Source organism: Perca fluviatilis, chromosome 12 (assembly GCF_010015445.1).
Source record: "Perca fluviatilis chromosome 12, GENO_Pfluv_1.0, whole genome shotgun sequence".
Lineage (NCBI taxonomy): Eukaryota > Metazoa > Chordata > Actinopteri > Perciformes > Percidae > Perca > Perca fluviatilis.
The window spans coordinates 12,419,720-12,437,433 of NC_053123.1; the positions used below are offsets into that span (position 1 = coordinate 12,419,720).

Below are 17,714 nucleotides of genomic sequence, written 5' to 3' on the forward strand. Positions count from 1 at the left end.
GCATGAACAAAAAAAGAATCTGGATAGTGATATCTTAATTAGAAAAACTTTTAAAACCCCATCTCCACGCCTCTTGTTAATGAGGGCTGCTTATAAATCATATTTTTTTTTTCATGGCAGATTAACATGTATATGTTTTAATTATTGGACACAAGAGTATTACCTCTTTTACTTCATGTCTGCAGGATAAATAAACTGCCACTGAGACGAAACACAGTCATCACTGACTCTGAACCCCCAATAACCCCTGTTTTTTCTTTTCTTTTTTTGCTAGGGAGGAGCTGTCTCCAGCTCCTAAAATGTACTTTCATTTGTGACAAGTCTGCTCTTCAATGCAGCCCTGTGATGTCTTATCTGGGCCATGTCGTGATATACATACCCTTTAATGACTAATTCAGTCTCTTGGTCTCTTACGTACTAAAATAGAACACACACATATGAGAAAAAAGGAAAATCAATTGAAATGTTGCAATGTTTGACAGGACTGTGCTCGAGGAGACACAAAAAAAGGAGAAAGAAAAACATCAGACGGTGTCGCTTGCTTTTCTTTTTTGAGTGAGAGAGTATGTGGTGTCGAGACAGGGAGCTGTATGCATGTATGCAGGGTGCTGGTACGTTGGGGAATTTATTTTTTTCAAATGTCTTTGATCACTTCCCAGCTTTGAAGTAACTCTCAGCGAAGGGGGGGAAAAAGCCAAGCAGAAGTCACCGCAAGTTCACATTGCAACTAGGACTCGCAAAAAATGCAATCTGCATAATTTATTCTTTAAACTGTAAACATGCAAAGAAATGAAGAGATCTCTAGGTGCTCAACAAACCCGCCCCCCTGCTTGACAACCCCAATTAAACACTCTCCCTCTCCACATTTGTTCTCAATTACAGCTTGAAGAGCGACAACATGAGGGCCTCTAATGCTCATCAAGTGACTGATTTAAAAAGAGACAGTGGAAGGTAAAGCACCACCGATTTGGAGAAAATGTAATTAAAATACAATGTAAATGAGCAAATAGACCGTTGTGTGGGACAGACAAAACACATGCTCATGTATGTGAACGAACACACACAGACACCTATCAACATTCCTCCTCAGTACAACACATCGCAGACATTTAGACAAGACACTGTGTTCCTAGACTGTTTTTACTTTGTGTGTCTTAGCTTGCTGCTGATTGTCAGTGTATGTGTGTTCCTCCATTTTGATATTTTTTACTGAATTTTTGCTTGTTTATGGGTGTTCTTCAGAAAACCAGCAATCATTTAATCAAGTCAAGTGCCAAAGACTCAAAGTGGACCTTCTAGACAAACACAAACACACACACACACACACACACACACACACACACACACACACACACACACACACACACACACACACACACACACACACACACACACACACACACACACACAGTTATTTTCCAATATCTGTCATTACCAAATATTTATCTTCAGTCTAATTAAATTTCCCTACCCCAAACCCTTAAATGAAACCAAACAATGATCTCACTAACATTACAGTACACATTGGCACCTACGAATTTATAACACGCTAATTATAAACTTAAACACTAAAGTCAAACTGGAGCCTATTTCTAACAACTTAACCTTAACCCATTACCAGTTCTTATCTGTAATCATCTTTAGCCATTAGTTTCATCTCAAAAGTGGGTCCTTACAAGGACAGATAAGCCTGGACTCAGGGTGCACAGCCTCTTCACCTGAATGCATTACACAGAACAGAGTGTCAAGTACAGTAGATTCAGTCACACTACTTACACGTTTACATGGAGAAGTTAGTCACAGCATTATTTTCTTTCTTTCAGAGATAATTTAAAAATCTTAAACTTTGTGTTCAAAACCTAGCCATCATGGGAATAATATAGTCTATATCCACAACGTTCCACTTCCGGGATTGCTCCATTGCCTGATGTCCGTTACCTTTCGCTTTCTTTGGGTTGGCATTTTAAACTCCAGTCGATTTATGAGGACTATGGTTAACTGCTCCTCAGATCTCTGCAGGGTAAATCCAGACAGCTAGCTAGACTGTCTGTCCAATCTGAGTTTTCTGTTGCACGACTAAAACAACTTCCATCAAAACAAGTTCCTTCCCACAGCTATTTCACAGCGACACTGTGGCTAAGCTCGGCACTTAGCACCGCCCAAGACAATTGTGATTGGTTTAAAGAAATGCCAATAAACCAAAGAACGTTTTTCTCCGGTCCTGGAATGCTGTATGGACTAGCCAGACCCTCCTCTGCAGCACTGTGGACAAAGGTCTGAGACTAGCAATAATACTACATATTTTAAAAGAAGGATGTTACATTTGCTGATTAACTGCTGTCTATAAACCGCAACATACGATCATTTTGTCAAGTCTGATTGTAGAATACAGGTCAGATGCTTTTGCAGGAAAGAACCAATGATGGATGGTGGAGTCACAGTAACCGTGTTATGGTCAGCCACCTCTATTTTGTACATACTCTGCTGTCTAACACAGTTTGTTATTGGTTTAAAGCCTAGTCAGCAAAGCTGGGGTCACACCAGGTTTCTCCCCGTCTGCCATGGCTATTCACTGAGTCTCCCTCCCAGACCAGCGGAGTGTCAGTGAGGGAGTAAGTAGCGGGTAGTGGAAAAATCAAGCTGTGGCAAGAGTATGAAGATGACCGATGAGATCATGACCCCCCACCACCCTCCACTCACTGCAACCCACAAGTCGACCTCCCTTGCCTCCTCCAGATGGCGCCCTTTTTTCACTATGCCAAAAGGCCATTGATGCCTACTGCATGGTCAACACCTATCAGTGGGACAAAGGAGTTCCACATGGCAAGAATACAGTCGAGGTCTGCGGGAATTCAAAGACAACATAATCTAGCAAAAGCAATAACTAAATCAACTTGAACTTAAGTTTAAGGACTTCTCGTTCTAAGTTGTCTCGTTCAAGTCATAGCCTGTCACATGCAAACAGTGCAGTTATCCCACATTCGTCTCAAGGACTTTTTTTCTCCCATTCTGATAAAAATATATTAAAAACACTGAATGCTTTCAGTTTGGGGTATTATCAGTCCTGACATAGCTAAAATATGAGACATGACTAAAACCACAAGCTAACGGCATCACATCGGTCTGGTTTAATGTCACTGGAAGTGAGACTACATGCTATAGCAGTGGTCTTCACTATTTTTTTTCATGAGAGCCACACTGATAGGACAAAGTCAATAAAAAAAGCCACTTTTACTGCAAAGTATCAAAAGTTACATCCAGTCATAAAAGGCATGTCTGCTTATCAATCTGTCATCCCTGAACATACAATATGCAATTTTTTCTACATTAGCCCATCTAACCATCCAAGAGCACATTTGGCGTTAAGAGCTGGAAAACCCGCCCAAACTGGCAACCCCGCAGTGAGTCAGTGTTATGGACGAAGGGCAGAGCAAGTTGAAATATCTTTTCTAGTCTATATTTCCATCTTGTGATGCCAGTTTTTTTTCCATCTTGTAATGCTACTGTGTTGGGTATTTTTTTTTTTTTTAAATATAAATTATTTCTAATAGAGCAGACATAGGGTTCTGTTATAGCCCTGCTTGTTTTTAATGTTAATGTTATTGACTGCATGATCATATCACCGTATTATTTACTTCCATGCGAGCCACAAATTAATACTTGGCAAGCCATACCACTGTACTAAACAGTAGGTAACAAGAATGAGTTTTTCATACAATAACTCCCAGTAATAAATGTATTTTTCAATGTTATGATTATTCACATGTCATATTCAAAGTTTTGATTTGGAATAATGTCTAATGAATGTTTTACATTTCTAGTGATTATTCGCTGCGCATGTTGACAGCATGTAGTGACAGACAAAGGAACAGTGGGCTGACAGCAGCTATGTACACTGGGCATAATTCAAGCCACATCAAGCCTTTGGCAGGGAAAGTCCACGCCTTTCAGTGGTACACTGAGCTTAATGACAACTCAGGGGAAATATGCATTATCATACTGTCGGCGTTCAAAGAGCTTTCAATTATATTATTTGTGATGGCTGCGGAAGCAAATGCTAATACAATGACTGTGTAGACAGACAAAAGCCATGCATTCAGTTTCTGCCACTCTGTGATTTGCATTCATGTACAAAGTACAAAGTATAGGACAGTGAATTAAAAAACTGTTAAATTATAAACGTTCTCATGTCTGATGAGAAATGTTCTCATTTACTAAGAAGCAACGGATACGTAGGGAGAGAGATAGAGAAAATGACAAAGAGTTGTCTCTAGATAAGGAGAAACTGGAGACCCTGCCTTTGATATACCTCAGCACAGCCCTTAGGAAGAGACATCCTTCAGAACTCATGAGTGTGTGTCTGTTGATGCTGTTTGAAGTGGGGTTAAATTTATCTGACAATCTCCGAACCCCAACCCGCATTCTCTCTCTCTCTCTCTCTCTCTCTCTCTCTCTCTCTCTCTCTCTCTCAATTAAGCCTGAAGCGCTATGCTTGTTAAACTAAAACCATCCTTTTCTGAAATGTCACAATGTCTCCCTGCAGCGTGGCCCATCTGTAAACAGCTCTGTTGCGGTTGCCAGCCCGAGCCCCCTGGTGTGTCTCCTTGTGTGTGTTTGTTAGAGCATGTTTTGTGAGAGCAAAATGTTGTCTCTTGCATTAACACTCCGCTTTTGTTTGTGCGTGCGTGTTGGTTGTTGACCAAGATGCCTGGTACATTTGGCGGGTAGTATGGGCTGTTGTGTCTTGGCCTCGGTGTGTGTATTGGTGTGTGTTTCTTGTGATTCATTATTTGCGTCTTCGCCTGTGCAGCCTCCCTCTCTTGCGTGTGTGTGTGTCTGTGTGACATCTCATTTGGCGCGCTGACAGGTTGAAGGATATGTGCTGTAATTGTTGTCTGACTGTCTTCATGCTGTAATTGAAAATGTCTTATAAGTGAAACTTTCTACCAGCATGCCAATTAAGATTAATACAGCTACTCCTGTTAGCTGCCCAATTACCTATGTGGAGCCCACCTAGAAACCCGATGTGCATCCCGCGCCATGCTAGATGCAAAATGTTTACTCAAAATTGAAGGCTTAAAAAAAACTGTCAGCACAATTTGTGATTTAAACATTTAATAAATTGTGATCGCAAACTAATAACATAATTAATATGTGATCAGTTTTCACCTCCGTGAGCAATCCAGTCCTGCTTTATTTATGTAACTTGTGAAACACGGTTTTGTTTTTAGAATTGAATGGAGTATAAAAGAGCATAAGTAAAGTAACAAAATGCCACAGCATAATATTTTAATTCCTTGGGGGTATTCATCATTCTTTAATAATATGAGGTGTACAGTTGTTTTTAGAGTGTGTGGCACAGCATTAGTTTAAAATGTAAATAGATTGTTCTTACTTTTCTCCAGCCCAACACAGGGGAGAACCACTTTGGTTCAGCATATAACAAATAGCGCACAGCTACACATGCACTGTTGCACACGCACATATAAATAAAAACACACACACAAACACACTGTGATTACATTATTCAACGCACTGCAGAGAGCGCTCTCTCACGGATCCGGCAACACACAAGACGTGCTGCTGTAAAACACCGAGTGGTAACAGCATCAGCTAGATTGTCTTACAGTGACAGGGGATGGAGAGATGGGGAAAGATGGAGTGAGACTGAATGCACGTGTGTGGCAATCATTTAGGTGGAGCAAGGTGTTTTCTTGCATTAACACCAAGAATTGCTCTTATTAAAGTTGTATGTGTCTATATTTAGACAAAGGCATACTAGCCGGTTGCCTAGAGAGGACTGGAGGGACACAAAGGAGGAGGCAGGGGTATAATTATTATAATATATAGCTTTATGAAATAACAGTATGTCATGATATAAGATCATCACACACACACACACACACACACACACACACACACACACTCCACTTACATGGATGTAATAAACAAGCAGAATATGCCAAAGGGTACTAGCCTGACAAGCCAGACCCACATCAAGATGTTGGGTCTGGGAACTCACCATTGACAGGGCTCAATCCAAAGGGCGGGATAAACCGTTGTCTTTCAATTTCCCACTTCACGCAATAGGATAGCTCTTCAACCAGGCAGAGCAATGAAGAAGGTAGCGAAGCTAGTTCAAAGATTCAACTTTTGCCGTATCTGGTTGGCAAAACTCCGAACACATCTTCCTTCTTCAAGAATGATTTCTGTGCTGTTCTTTGTTCTTTTCTCAAAGAAAAGCTTAACTCCAAGTCTTCCAGAAGACTGCTGTTCCCAGCAGCCATAAGCCCGCCTACCGACTCTATACACGATGTGATTGGCCTGACCAGAGTTTGGTATTTCCAGCTTGCAAGTCAATGGAGAGTGCCTAGACCCCCTGGCTGCAAATTAAATTTGCTGCCGCTAGGGTGCGTCTAGATTTCTAGGCTAATAGGGTAGACTTTATGAAATAAAATATTTGTTTTGCCGTCCAAATAACAATGCTCACCATCACCTGTAACTAAAAAGTATGGAGTCAAAAATACTTGAGAGATACATTGTTAAAGAACTGGTTGCTTTGCAGAGCAGCATTCTCTGCCTCCCTCAGGCATATTTTAATCTGCCCCTGCAGTGGTCTGTGATTTCATTTTAAAACAATTTGCTCAAAAGTTATTTTATTTATTTACATAATATTTATTTTTTGTTTTTTCTGACAAAAAGGAAATCTAAATCATCTAATCTTCTAAATGCAAAACTGCATTGTTATCAATAATTTGGGCAGATCAAACCTAACCATTAAGAATTACGTTGTTATTAACAGCTGTAGATTAGTGGAATAGTGCAGAACTATAGCAGGGGTGTATTGCGTAACTTCTCTACCACAAGGGCAGCTGCTGTCTCTTTTGAGACATGATCACAAAATGAAGTTTAATGTTTTAGTCTCATAACCACACTTGTAATTGTGGATTAAAGTCCTTATGGAATCAAGAAAAAAGAAATGCTAAAATGAAGTAGTTGCCAGCCTACGTCTATACATGGAGGAGCATGCCAGTTAAAACGTGGGTCATAGGGGTTTTGTTAGCTGATAGATTTGATTAAATTTCATCCAGTGAATTGATAGGGGATTATAGTACTATTGTGACTAAAGGCACTGGGTTGAATTAAAAAAAAGATCATTTGGCTTTAGCTGGGAGAAGAGCATGTCATTTTTTCCTACCTCAGAAGGAGTAGAGCTAAAGCCCCTTATTCAGACTTCAAACGGCTCATCTTTCCTCTAGGACAGATAAAGGTATGCAAGTCAGAACTGGAGTGTTTGTCACATATCTGTAACTGGGCTGGTGTTTGGGGTTATTTAATGAAAATAATTTAAATACTAAACTGACCGGCAGGCACTATCTGAGACCTGAAAAAAGTAATGTGATAAGGACTTCGGCCCACACCTCTGCTCATACCATAGAAACATTCACAGGAATCTGTTGCAATTAAAGAGTAAAAATACTTTGACTAGAGAAGGTTATTCAGTATTCAGCCTCTCTCCTCTTAAACACTTTCAGGATGGAAACAGCAATCATTTATTCGATGTAACATACAGTGCATGAGCTGCATTAACATTGAATCTCAAATTATAACACACAAGCAACAAGAGATGAAGAGCACAAAGGTCAATGCTGCACTTTTAAAAAGACTTATCAATGATGGTATATTACTGAAATCACAGGTTAGAATCAGTATCCGGTTTATTGCATAACAAACCTGTCATTCCTTCCCAGTCTAGTCAAGCAGCTGTAGCATTTAAAGGAACAGTCAGTTGTAAACTGGGAATTGAAGCATTAGCTAAGCCAGCCACCTCAGTCTCTTTCCTTCAATGCCCAGGCGCTCCAGTGGTACCTTGTGCGGAGGCTTTTAATAACGACGCTTGTTTGAATCCTGGAACAATGAGCAAGGGCTGCATTTCAGGGTTGACATTGCAGTAAAATGCCATCCCAAAGGGCTAAACTTAACCCAACTGTGAAATGTGCTTCTTAGAGAGTGAGGGGTGAAGGATAGAAAGGAGGGAAGTCAAATGATTGTAGTCTATAGGGCCTATATGGATGGCGATAGGTGACTTTGTTGTGGTTGCTTATTGTTGGAAATGGCAAAGAGCAGAAATTACTGTTTTTCAACAAAACTAATGACTGATATGTAAAGCAAACACAAGACCGATTTAAGGTAAATATATACAGTAGATACCGCACCAGTTCTTGCCTTTTAAATTTTACAGACTTTCAGAGTACATTTTATATTTTGATTTTGGGATGCACCACATCAAACCATCACCTATAGGATAAAGAACAAGCCTGCCAATACATTTCAACCTGCAGGGAAACTTACTTTGCAATCTGTTTTTCCTCCAAGTCCTCAAGAGCAAGTTTATTCATCATTACTATTTTTCTGTCGCACGACAATTATATATAAAAATAGGGAAACCTAAAAAAGGGAAAGAAGTAACCATTTTGGTACAGTCCGGCTCTAATCACAGCTGCAGTTTAACCCCTGGCCCGTTGATTGCGATGCAGCTGCTAGTGCAGCTGGGAAACCAAGCCGTGTCACAAGATGAATCCTAATCAACTGTACAAGGACATCTGGTTTGGGATGGCAGGAGAAGAGCATTAAATAGTCTTGAAATCCTTTTTCAAAAGAGCACCAAGCAAGACTGTAGTTTGTGGTGGTGTTGGATCGATGTGGAGGGGAACAAAATTGCACTGTGTCCAATTTGTGTCAATACTTCCAGCTATTGTGCATCTACTTCATTCTGGTAAAAGCATAGTGAGGGTACAGTGTCTTTATTTAAATCTGATAGCCTGGTACAGAGGAGAGATTGGGTTTGTGTGCCAGTGTCTTTATTTATTTCAAATGGATTTAAAGCGTTTTGCAGTGGATTTAAAGCACTTGCAGGCATTGAAATTTGTGTTAATTAAGTAACACCATATTGTTACTTGTCAGGATGACGGAATACTCAGACTCCAGTGTTTAGCGAGTCAATAGAAGACTTTTTGCAGTCAGTTTCTCTGTAAATACATTTGGCATCTTGTAGATTGCAGATTTATCTACTGCAGATTACAGACACGTGTACCAGTTGACCCGATATGACACTTGAAAAGAAGTTGCGTATGACCTTCATGAAGATATGTTTTTTGACACTAGCATTCCCAGTGAGTGGTGCTACTGGCGATAACCCAAAGCTCATATCAGAGAGTTGAGGATCAAGCTAGCCGAGGTAATCTGTCAAACCAAGGTAGCCACTGGGACAGCGGGTGGTAGACCCCTGATATGCACAACAACATTCCTAGTTGCTTGCATGACCACATACACTTCATTTCTCTGTTTATATAACTCACACAGACTGTAAATCGACTGAAAGAGTTCTGATTCCTGGATCTTCAGCTTCAACACAAGACGCAGCACTGTTTCACTTTACTACAACTAATGCACTGCACCTTGTACATCAAACAAATAAGATCATGCTTGCCTCTCAAGTAATAAGCAAAAGTTGAACTAAAATTCACTAGCACAAAAACATAGAACAATACTTTTATCATTTTAACTATTTGGAGGAAATGTTGAATCCAAAAGCAACCGTTCAAGCATGCACTTTTCTTGATAACCCTGTTTACGATTTGTGTTATCATAGCAAGCCCCTCTACTAATCTTACATGTAATATAACCAGAGTTACTGCTGAGTGCATCGTAGCCTTGCAAAAAATGATATCTTTTGAACCCCTGCAGTTTCCAAAAGGCCAAAGCAATACAATGCAAGTGTCTAGCAAAGGGGCATTTCTGTCATAGAATAAAATATATTTGATAGATAAGACAGAAAGTATTAAAGCATCACAGTAACTGTCAGACCAAGTAGAAGACAACACGCACACAGACACACACAGACACACTCACACCTCTAAACACTCTAATCCCTTCACATTAGAACTCATCTTATTCTCCAGAGTTAGCAGCAAGCAATAATGGAGATAGCAGAGGAAAATGAAGGAGGGCTGATGAGGAGCAGGATGGAATGAAGCGGGGAGGTGAAGGATAAACTTTCTTTTCTAGATCTTTGATGTACGCAAGCACAACAGGAGAGTGTATACATATAGTAGTATATGGAATATAGGGGCTTGTAGAAAGATAGACAGCCACTGACATTGTGACATTTGTAGTTGTTGCATACATTGTTATAATGCATGAAGTACATGGAAATGAAGCCATGCAGACCTTTTATCAGCCACTTCATCTATCCACACTGCACATGTATCTGACTGACTGATGCATCCATACATACGTATGTTAAGTAGATCAAATAAGAAATTGACTTAGTGGACAGGTTACTATATCATACTGTATGTAGTATCTTGTTGATAAGAATTTTTGATGGATACATGGGGACAGACAGAAGACTGTAAAAAAGATGAGGGAATCTACAGAAAGTGTGCAAGTGAGGTAAGCATCTGAGTGAAAAATAAGAATAGTGCTGCATTCATGTTTAATGGACTAGATGAGAGATATCAGCTACCTACTTGACAGTACAGTTCCACAGTTTTCAGGCAGCAAATTGTGCTAAATACTGTAACCTTCAGTTTCAAGTTGTAAATTATTAAAGAATGCATGTCATGTCAGCGTTCAGATGGTAAACATTCAAACAAAATAACATTTGCCTAACTCAGAGTTCGATATTCTGACATAGCTACACCCATTAGCTAGAGCGTTAAACTGCAAGGTCCACACTCTAAACCAGAGCCACTTTCTCTGTTGTCTGTATTGCAAGACTTGCTGGAGACTCAACACATGCTACATTGATGAATGAAGAGCAAAATGAATGACAGAAAAACTCACCAGTACATGAGCCATCGATCTCCTCATACGCAATGCTGCAGACGCATCTTCCCAAGGGGACCAACCAGTCTCCATCAGCTCCACAGAACAGTTTGGGAGTGTCTCTTTCTTCAGCATGGTCAATACAAGCCCCCCTCACCTCCACCAATGAGGAAGAGTCCACACGAGGTACTGTGTCAGGAAATGAGGCCAGGTTCCTTAACGTGAAAGGACATTTCTTATAGTAAATCCTTACTGAAACCAAGGCAATGCAGGCACCGATGTCCTGGAACGCCAGGTAGAAACCCTTCCTAGTCATGGGTCCCACCTCCCGCACCTCAGTGTTGAGTTTGAGGATGCGATCTCCGAGGTCCATCTGAGTGAAGCTCTCGTCGGCAGCGATGGTGTCGATCTTGGTGTACTGTTGGGGCTTGAATTTGACACCGTGAGCCTCATCAGTCTCATGGTAGAAGAGGTTGAAGGTCTCCTTGCAGGTACCAGACACCCAAGGGATGGAGTTGCAGTCACGCAGGGTGAAGCGAAGCTCCACGTAGATCTTTTGGGCAGCCTGTCGAGAGATCCAGTTGGAGCGAAGCCAGTTGTTCTGGTTGGGCTCCATCACATTGCAAACCTGGAAAGTATGGATGGGCCGGTTGTGCTCATCCATCTCAGTGATGGCGTCCCACTAAACATGAAATAAGAATGGGGTGGGGGTAGAAGAGGGAAAGAGAGAAGAGCAAAGAAATCTTAATGATTAATCAATAGTAATTAAATGATAAGACCAAAAGTCTTAAGTCCGTCTAGTGGCCCCGGCAGGCAACTCTGTTCAATATAAGGGTGATGGACAGAATGAAGAACACTGTTGTTTTCGTAAGTTAGGCTTAAAATGTAAAGTTTGTCCTGATTGTGGCACTTAAGGATACGCCATGGGGTCATTGAAATTGAAAAGGTTCCAAGGTCCTTTTAGAGCATTAATGTGCTAAGCAAATTTAATTGCAAACTGCCTATGTCTGCCTATTATGAGACACCTAAAGATGACATATGAAGTTGCATGAGAGGAAAGCTCAAATGAGAGTCTGGACTGTCCTCCCAAGAAGAATGACATTGTTAATTGTTTCAGAAAGTAGTAATTATGACAACTGCAAAGGAGGAAGTTAGGTGACGTTATTATAGAACGATAGACTGTTAGGATGAGATCAGGGTGGATGTATGGCTCAAGAAAACATCTGACTTCAACACAGGAGACTGCTGTTGGTTTCCAGTTTCCAACCATGAATCAACTTTGGTTTTGTTAATGTATGACCATGATTGTTCGAACCGTAACCACATTTATTACTATAACCATGATATGTAGCTCCCCTGGCCTTAACAGAAAAGTAAAAAGTTTCTCTAATTATCTACATGCTTATCACAATATTTTCCCCTGAATGTAGTTTTGGGGTCTGACTAAACTTTAACCACAGGACTGTAACATCATAAAACAGATGTATCATTCATCAGTGATTTGTAACAGTTTTGGTATGATGTCCTGCTGATAGGGGAGAGAATAATTTGTTAATAACTTGTATCATTCTAGTGAGCATTCACAAACACATTTTGATGTTTAATTTGCAGGACTTGCTGAGAGAGTCCCAATGGGGCTACATACTCATTTACCTATGCCTACATCTGTAATCCCTTACAATCTACCTCTGCACAGTGTTACTGTACTAATCTAGTGGATGTTCCAGCTGGATGGTGGTTGTCACGGTGCCTATCCATGCCATATTAGAGTAGTTGCATGCTGGTCAGACACAGTACATTCTAGTTTCTGCAGTTCTATAATTTAATACATCCAGATTAGATAATTTAATCATCATATATTACATTTCACTGAACTTGTACATTGTAAGATTTCATGTGACAAATAAAATTGATTGATTGATTGACAACAGATCAGTAGCAAGTCCAAGTTGTTTTGCTAAATCGTGTAGTGCAGCCCTATGGGGGTGAGTTATATTAGCATGGTAAGTACATGCTGGTGTAGCATGCTAACCTGCTAACATAAGTCATTTATGGTTATTTGAACATGCATACTGTCATTATTCACATTCTCAATAACCACTCAACTAATTTCTTAATACATTTCATTGAAATGTATTATTGATACATTTATTGGCTATATGTAACTTCAATTAACAAAATGTTTGTTGAATGAGCTCCATATTACCTGCTGGTCATGGGTCCAAACTGCCAAACAGGAAACAAACCCTACTAATGGCTTTTATATTAGGGAATGCCGACTGTACCATTTTAAAGTGATGGTTCGGAGTAATTCACCCTAGGGTCCTTTGCACCATGACCTCGAGCCAAACACCCCCCCAGAAGCTTTTTTCACCTGGGTCGAACATTGGGAGAGTTAGCTAGAGTAGCGTTATCAGCTGAATAGCTTAGCGCAGGGGCTAATGGACCCACGTTTGTATCTTGTAAGTTACCCCACTAATAATGCCGAAATGATACCAAACATCTACAAGTAGTACAAATAGGTTATGCTCTCATAAAACGATGGATTGGAAAGTTTGTAAGTACACCAGAAGTTTATGAACACTTGCCTGCTCTCTTCAGCTCTCTGTTGCTGCTGCTGCTACCTGCAGTTAGACGAGTGCTTAGGGCCCGTCTACAAATTACTACACCGAAAAGAGTTACAACAAAAATGTATTGATTCAATGATTAAATAAGGTAATGTCTCCAAACTTACCTCAATTATTACTTGTCTCCTGCTAGTTATACTACAGCACTTACTTAAAAAAAAGTTAAATTAATAAATATTTTTGTTGCATCTCTTTTTCGGTGTTATAATTTGTAGACGGCCCTAAGTATCTTACAGTAACAACAACAGCAAAGAGCAGAAGCCAGCAGGCAAGTGTTATTTACATAAACTTCTGATTGTACCTTAATCCATCGTTATGAGAGCGTAACCTATTTACTATACTACTGAGCGTTATTGGCATTCGCAAGTGGGGTAATTCAGACTATAACGTCGGTCCGTTAGCCCTCGCATGCTATTCAGCTGATAACGCCTCTAGCTAACTCTTCCAATGTAAGACCCAGGTGAAAAAAGCTTCTGGGGGGGTGTTTGGCTCGAGGTCATGGTGCAAAGGACCCTAGGGTGAATTACTCCGAACCATCACTTTAAGTATAGAGGGGGGTTTTCATTGTTCCAGGGAATCGTGTTTTTTAGGACCCTAAACAAGTTATATTGTTAATATTTCTATGTTAGGACAATAAGAATAATTATTAAAAATAGTTTTTGTTGTTTTTACATAAAGTAGTTATTTGATTGTCTTGAGTGATGCACTAACATTGGGTTGTCTGTAGGAGGAGCTTCCTGTTTAAAAACAAGTGGTAGAAGCTCCTTAAGGGGAGTTCATTGTTGAAGTTGGTTCAGTTCAAATGCAGAAGTGCTGCCCAATAGCCGCCCCAATAGCCATGAGCCCAGCCTAACTTTTCTTTTGTTGACTTGTGTTATGTTCTTTTGACAAGTTATTGTACGTTTATTTGTGTGTTTTGTTTTTGTAAAGTTTTTTTCCCCCACTACCTTACCATAACCAGCCTGAACTGCTTGTTGGTATATATATATATATATATATATATATATACGTCAAATAAAATATACACTGGGGGAAATTAGTGTTCTCCTTTCACCACTTGGCCAATCCTTACAGTTGTACTAGAAAGAAAATCTTTGGATTCATCCTCTTGGGACCATCAATATTCACATCAAATGTATTTACATTTAGGTAGCCATTCTTTTTGAAATACAGTGGCATGGATTAAACTGTTGGTGAAGTGGAACTCAAAAGAGCATTAATATTTAAATCAACTTATGACAATCAGATAGTAGGCTAGTTATTTAGTTAGTTGTCGAAACATCGTGCATTTGACCAAAATGATGAACAGACAGAACATTATCCTCAATACTCCTCTTATTTCTTCAGGTATTTATGGGTAGGTTTTCTGTTAGAATGATGTCTGATTCCAGATGCCTAGTCATCAGCTCTGCAACTTCCAGGTCACATGATTAGGGTATATGACAGCTTTGCAGGGTCATGAGGTTACCTGTCCCCGTGTTGATGGGAGAGAAGGTAATGGGGTTTTTTAGCCTCCTGGTCCCGCACAGCTCTCTGGTTTTATTAGAGTGGGGACTGGCTACATGGGTGACCCCAAAACCAGCTAACACCGACCTCCAAGAATCAAATTACCTGCCTGGGAAAAAGGTCTCTCAAATCACTTTGCTTACAATGCAGCTTTGGACCCTCCACAAGCCGCAGCATTTGCCTTTATGTGTGTGTGCTTTCAATTTAGACTGATATACAAACCATTTTGTTTTTACTGTATGGTTGGGGTAGGATTTTTTTAGGCTATTACGGCAATTGCTTCACCCACACTTGCACCCCCGTCTCCTGGTATAAGCCAAACACTATAATCAACAAATTTTCACAGAGACAAGCAAGAGATGCAAGTGGAAGGTTAGGTGAGGAAGGCCAAGCATGAAGCTATTAATTGCCAACCACCACATTCACATAACTATCATTTTGTATTTAAAAGTGAACTAATTACAAACACACACACTTTGTATTCCCATTTTCTGGTCAGAGAGAAGAAATCCCCATTCTAATTACTGGCTGGAAAACAACTCCTATATAGACAAACACAGTCCAGAGAATTGCAATGGAGCTGCTGGTTAATTTAGCAATACTATTTGCCTGATAAGCTTGTGCATTTAATAAGCTGTTTTGCACTTAGCTAAATATTACCACTTGATGAGAGTAGTAATCAAAGCCTAATGTTTGCTTTCACATACTCATTATCCTTTTTAATAACATGTTCTAATTCAATCATCCAAAGACGACAGGCTTTAATCTGCTCTTCCCTCAAGGTGTCATTGTAGCATTACAGTCAAACAAATTGATTTTGATTAGACGTGATATTGCCCATCAAACGTGAGGCTATGCACAATGAGTTCTGCTGGGCATACAGAGCACTGCAGTAAAGTTAGTAAATTTCTTAATTCTTAATTCCTACTTCAAAGCAAACAAGGAACAATACCACACATTGTGTCAAAGCTTTCCACATTAATATTATTAGCAATGGGTTATAAATATTAGAATTTTAGCAAGTTGGTTAAGTAAGTAAGTGTGTATTCAGAATACATTTTCAGTCAGTTAAAAAGCCTGTTTTATTCATTTACATAACTACCTACATATTTTGCTTATCTACTTCATGTCATAGTTTTTATTTCATGACTTAAAGGAATAGTTCAAAAATATGGGAAATAATTTGTTTCGCTTTCTTGACAAGAGTACCATGAGAGGATTAAAACAACTCTCATGTCTGTACGGTTTATATGAAGCTAGTCTCACTTAGTCTTACTTTGTTTAAAATGCCAACACAAAGAAAGCGGAAGGAAACGGACATCGGCAAAAATACATGCATCTGGCGGAATTTTCTGCGGCACCGGAGCAATCCTGCAAGTGGAACGTTGAGGATAGACTAATATGAAGCTATAGCGCCAGTAGTAGGTTAGCTTTGCTTATCACAGACTGGTGAAGGCTTGACACATGCAGAAACCACCAGCCCAGCTCTGCCCAAAGGTATCAAGATTGTTTCAGAAAACACCCACCTTACACATTATTGTAACGCCATACATTAGTCAGCTGTTGACCTGCATAGGTGTTTGTAGGAGGAAAGATATGTCAGCACCTTTGGGCTCCAAGACCCTTTTTTAAACAAAAGTAAGCTCTACAGTTTAGGAGAGTTACTGAATAACTGGAGATTATACAGAATAATCCCTTCTCTTGGTTTATAAAGAAAATGTTTGACCTTTCCACATTGGAGACATGACTTGGGAATTGAAAAAGGTCATCATGAAAATGTATGAAAACAAGTACAAGCATGTCTTTGTTGAAGACGCAAGCAAACTGAGATTGGTGATACAGGTTTTTCTACAAGACAGATTGTATAGCTGTATAAATGGCTTCAAGCTCAACGAAAAAAAAGAAGGGATGACAATTCGGATAAGCCAGATGGTCAATATTGCTGCAAATTTGTCAGTATTTGTCAGAATAGTTCTAGATAAAAAAACAATAAATATTTTATAAAGATGAAAACATAAGACATAACATATACGTGAGGAGTGATGTTGAGTGTCTGAATTAAATGTTATGTTACAATGCTTGTTAAAGGGCAACCAAGCAAGCCACTGAATCCCAGTAGATCACATATCAGAAAGACTGTTACTGAGCAGTGTGTGTGTAACTGTATGACTGTGAGGTCTGCTTCTAAAAGTATGCTGGAGTGTTTTATTAGGAGATACAAGAAAGTTACTAAAGTTAGGAGGCCATGAAATGAGCACAAATGCTATTGTAGATCAACAGTGGCCAGAGACAGAGAGATAGAGGCAGCGATCAGTGTGATTTGTCCCAAAGGGGGAAAACAATCCACGGTGATAGGAACACATTGCTGCTTGAATCCCCAACTAAACACCATTCACAGCTGATCTAAAAGATTCCAAGACTTTCACATCTTGTCTTTGAGCTGGTATTGTCAAGCAGCTATGTGGTATCAGCACTTTTAAATAAGTCACAATAAGAGCTGGGAATTGGGAGTTTTTCTAAATTGTCCTACAAGCAATGAAATTGATTTCCTCTTAATTGACTTCAAAATAAAAGGGACATTTCTGCGACAGCGTTACACCTTTGGGCCAAATCCTATCGTCCCTTGAAATCACTTACCTGACAGGACCTTAGCCACTTTATAGTGTGTGTGTGTGTGTGTGTGTCTGTGTGTGTGTGGCACTGATTTGCAATCTGAATGTGAACTAACATCTTTTCCAAAGTTAGAAAACT

General features: G+C 39.7%; 1 protein-coding gene across 2 annotated transcripts in view; it reads right to left on the bottom strand.

Moving 5' to 3' along the window:
• Positions 1–17,714, bottom strand: part of epha6 (eph receptor A6) — a 210,808-nt gene that overhangs the window by 153,747 nt on the left and 39,347 nt on the right. For both annotated transcript variants that reach the window (XM_039817396.1, XM_039817397.1), the window contains exon 3: positions 10,849–11,512. In XM_039817396.1, coding sequence (XP_039673330.1) covers positions 10,849–11,512 — 664 coding nt within the window. The remainder of the gene's footprint in view (positions 1–10,848; positions 11,513–17,714) is intronic.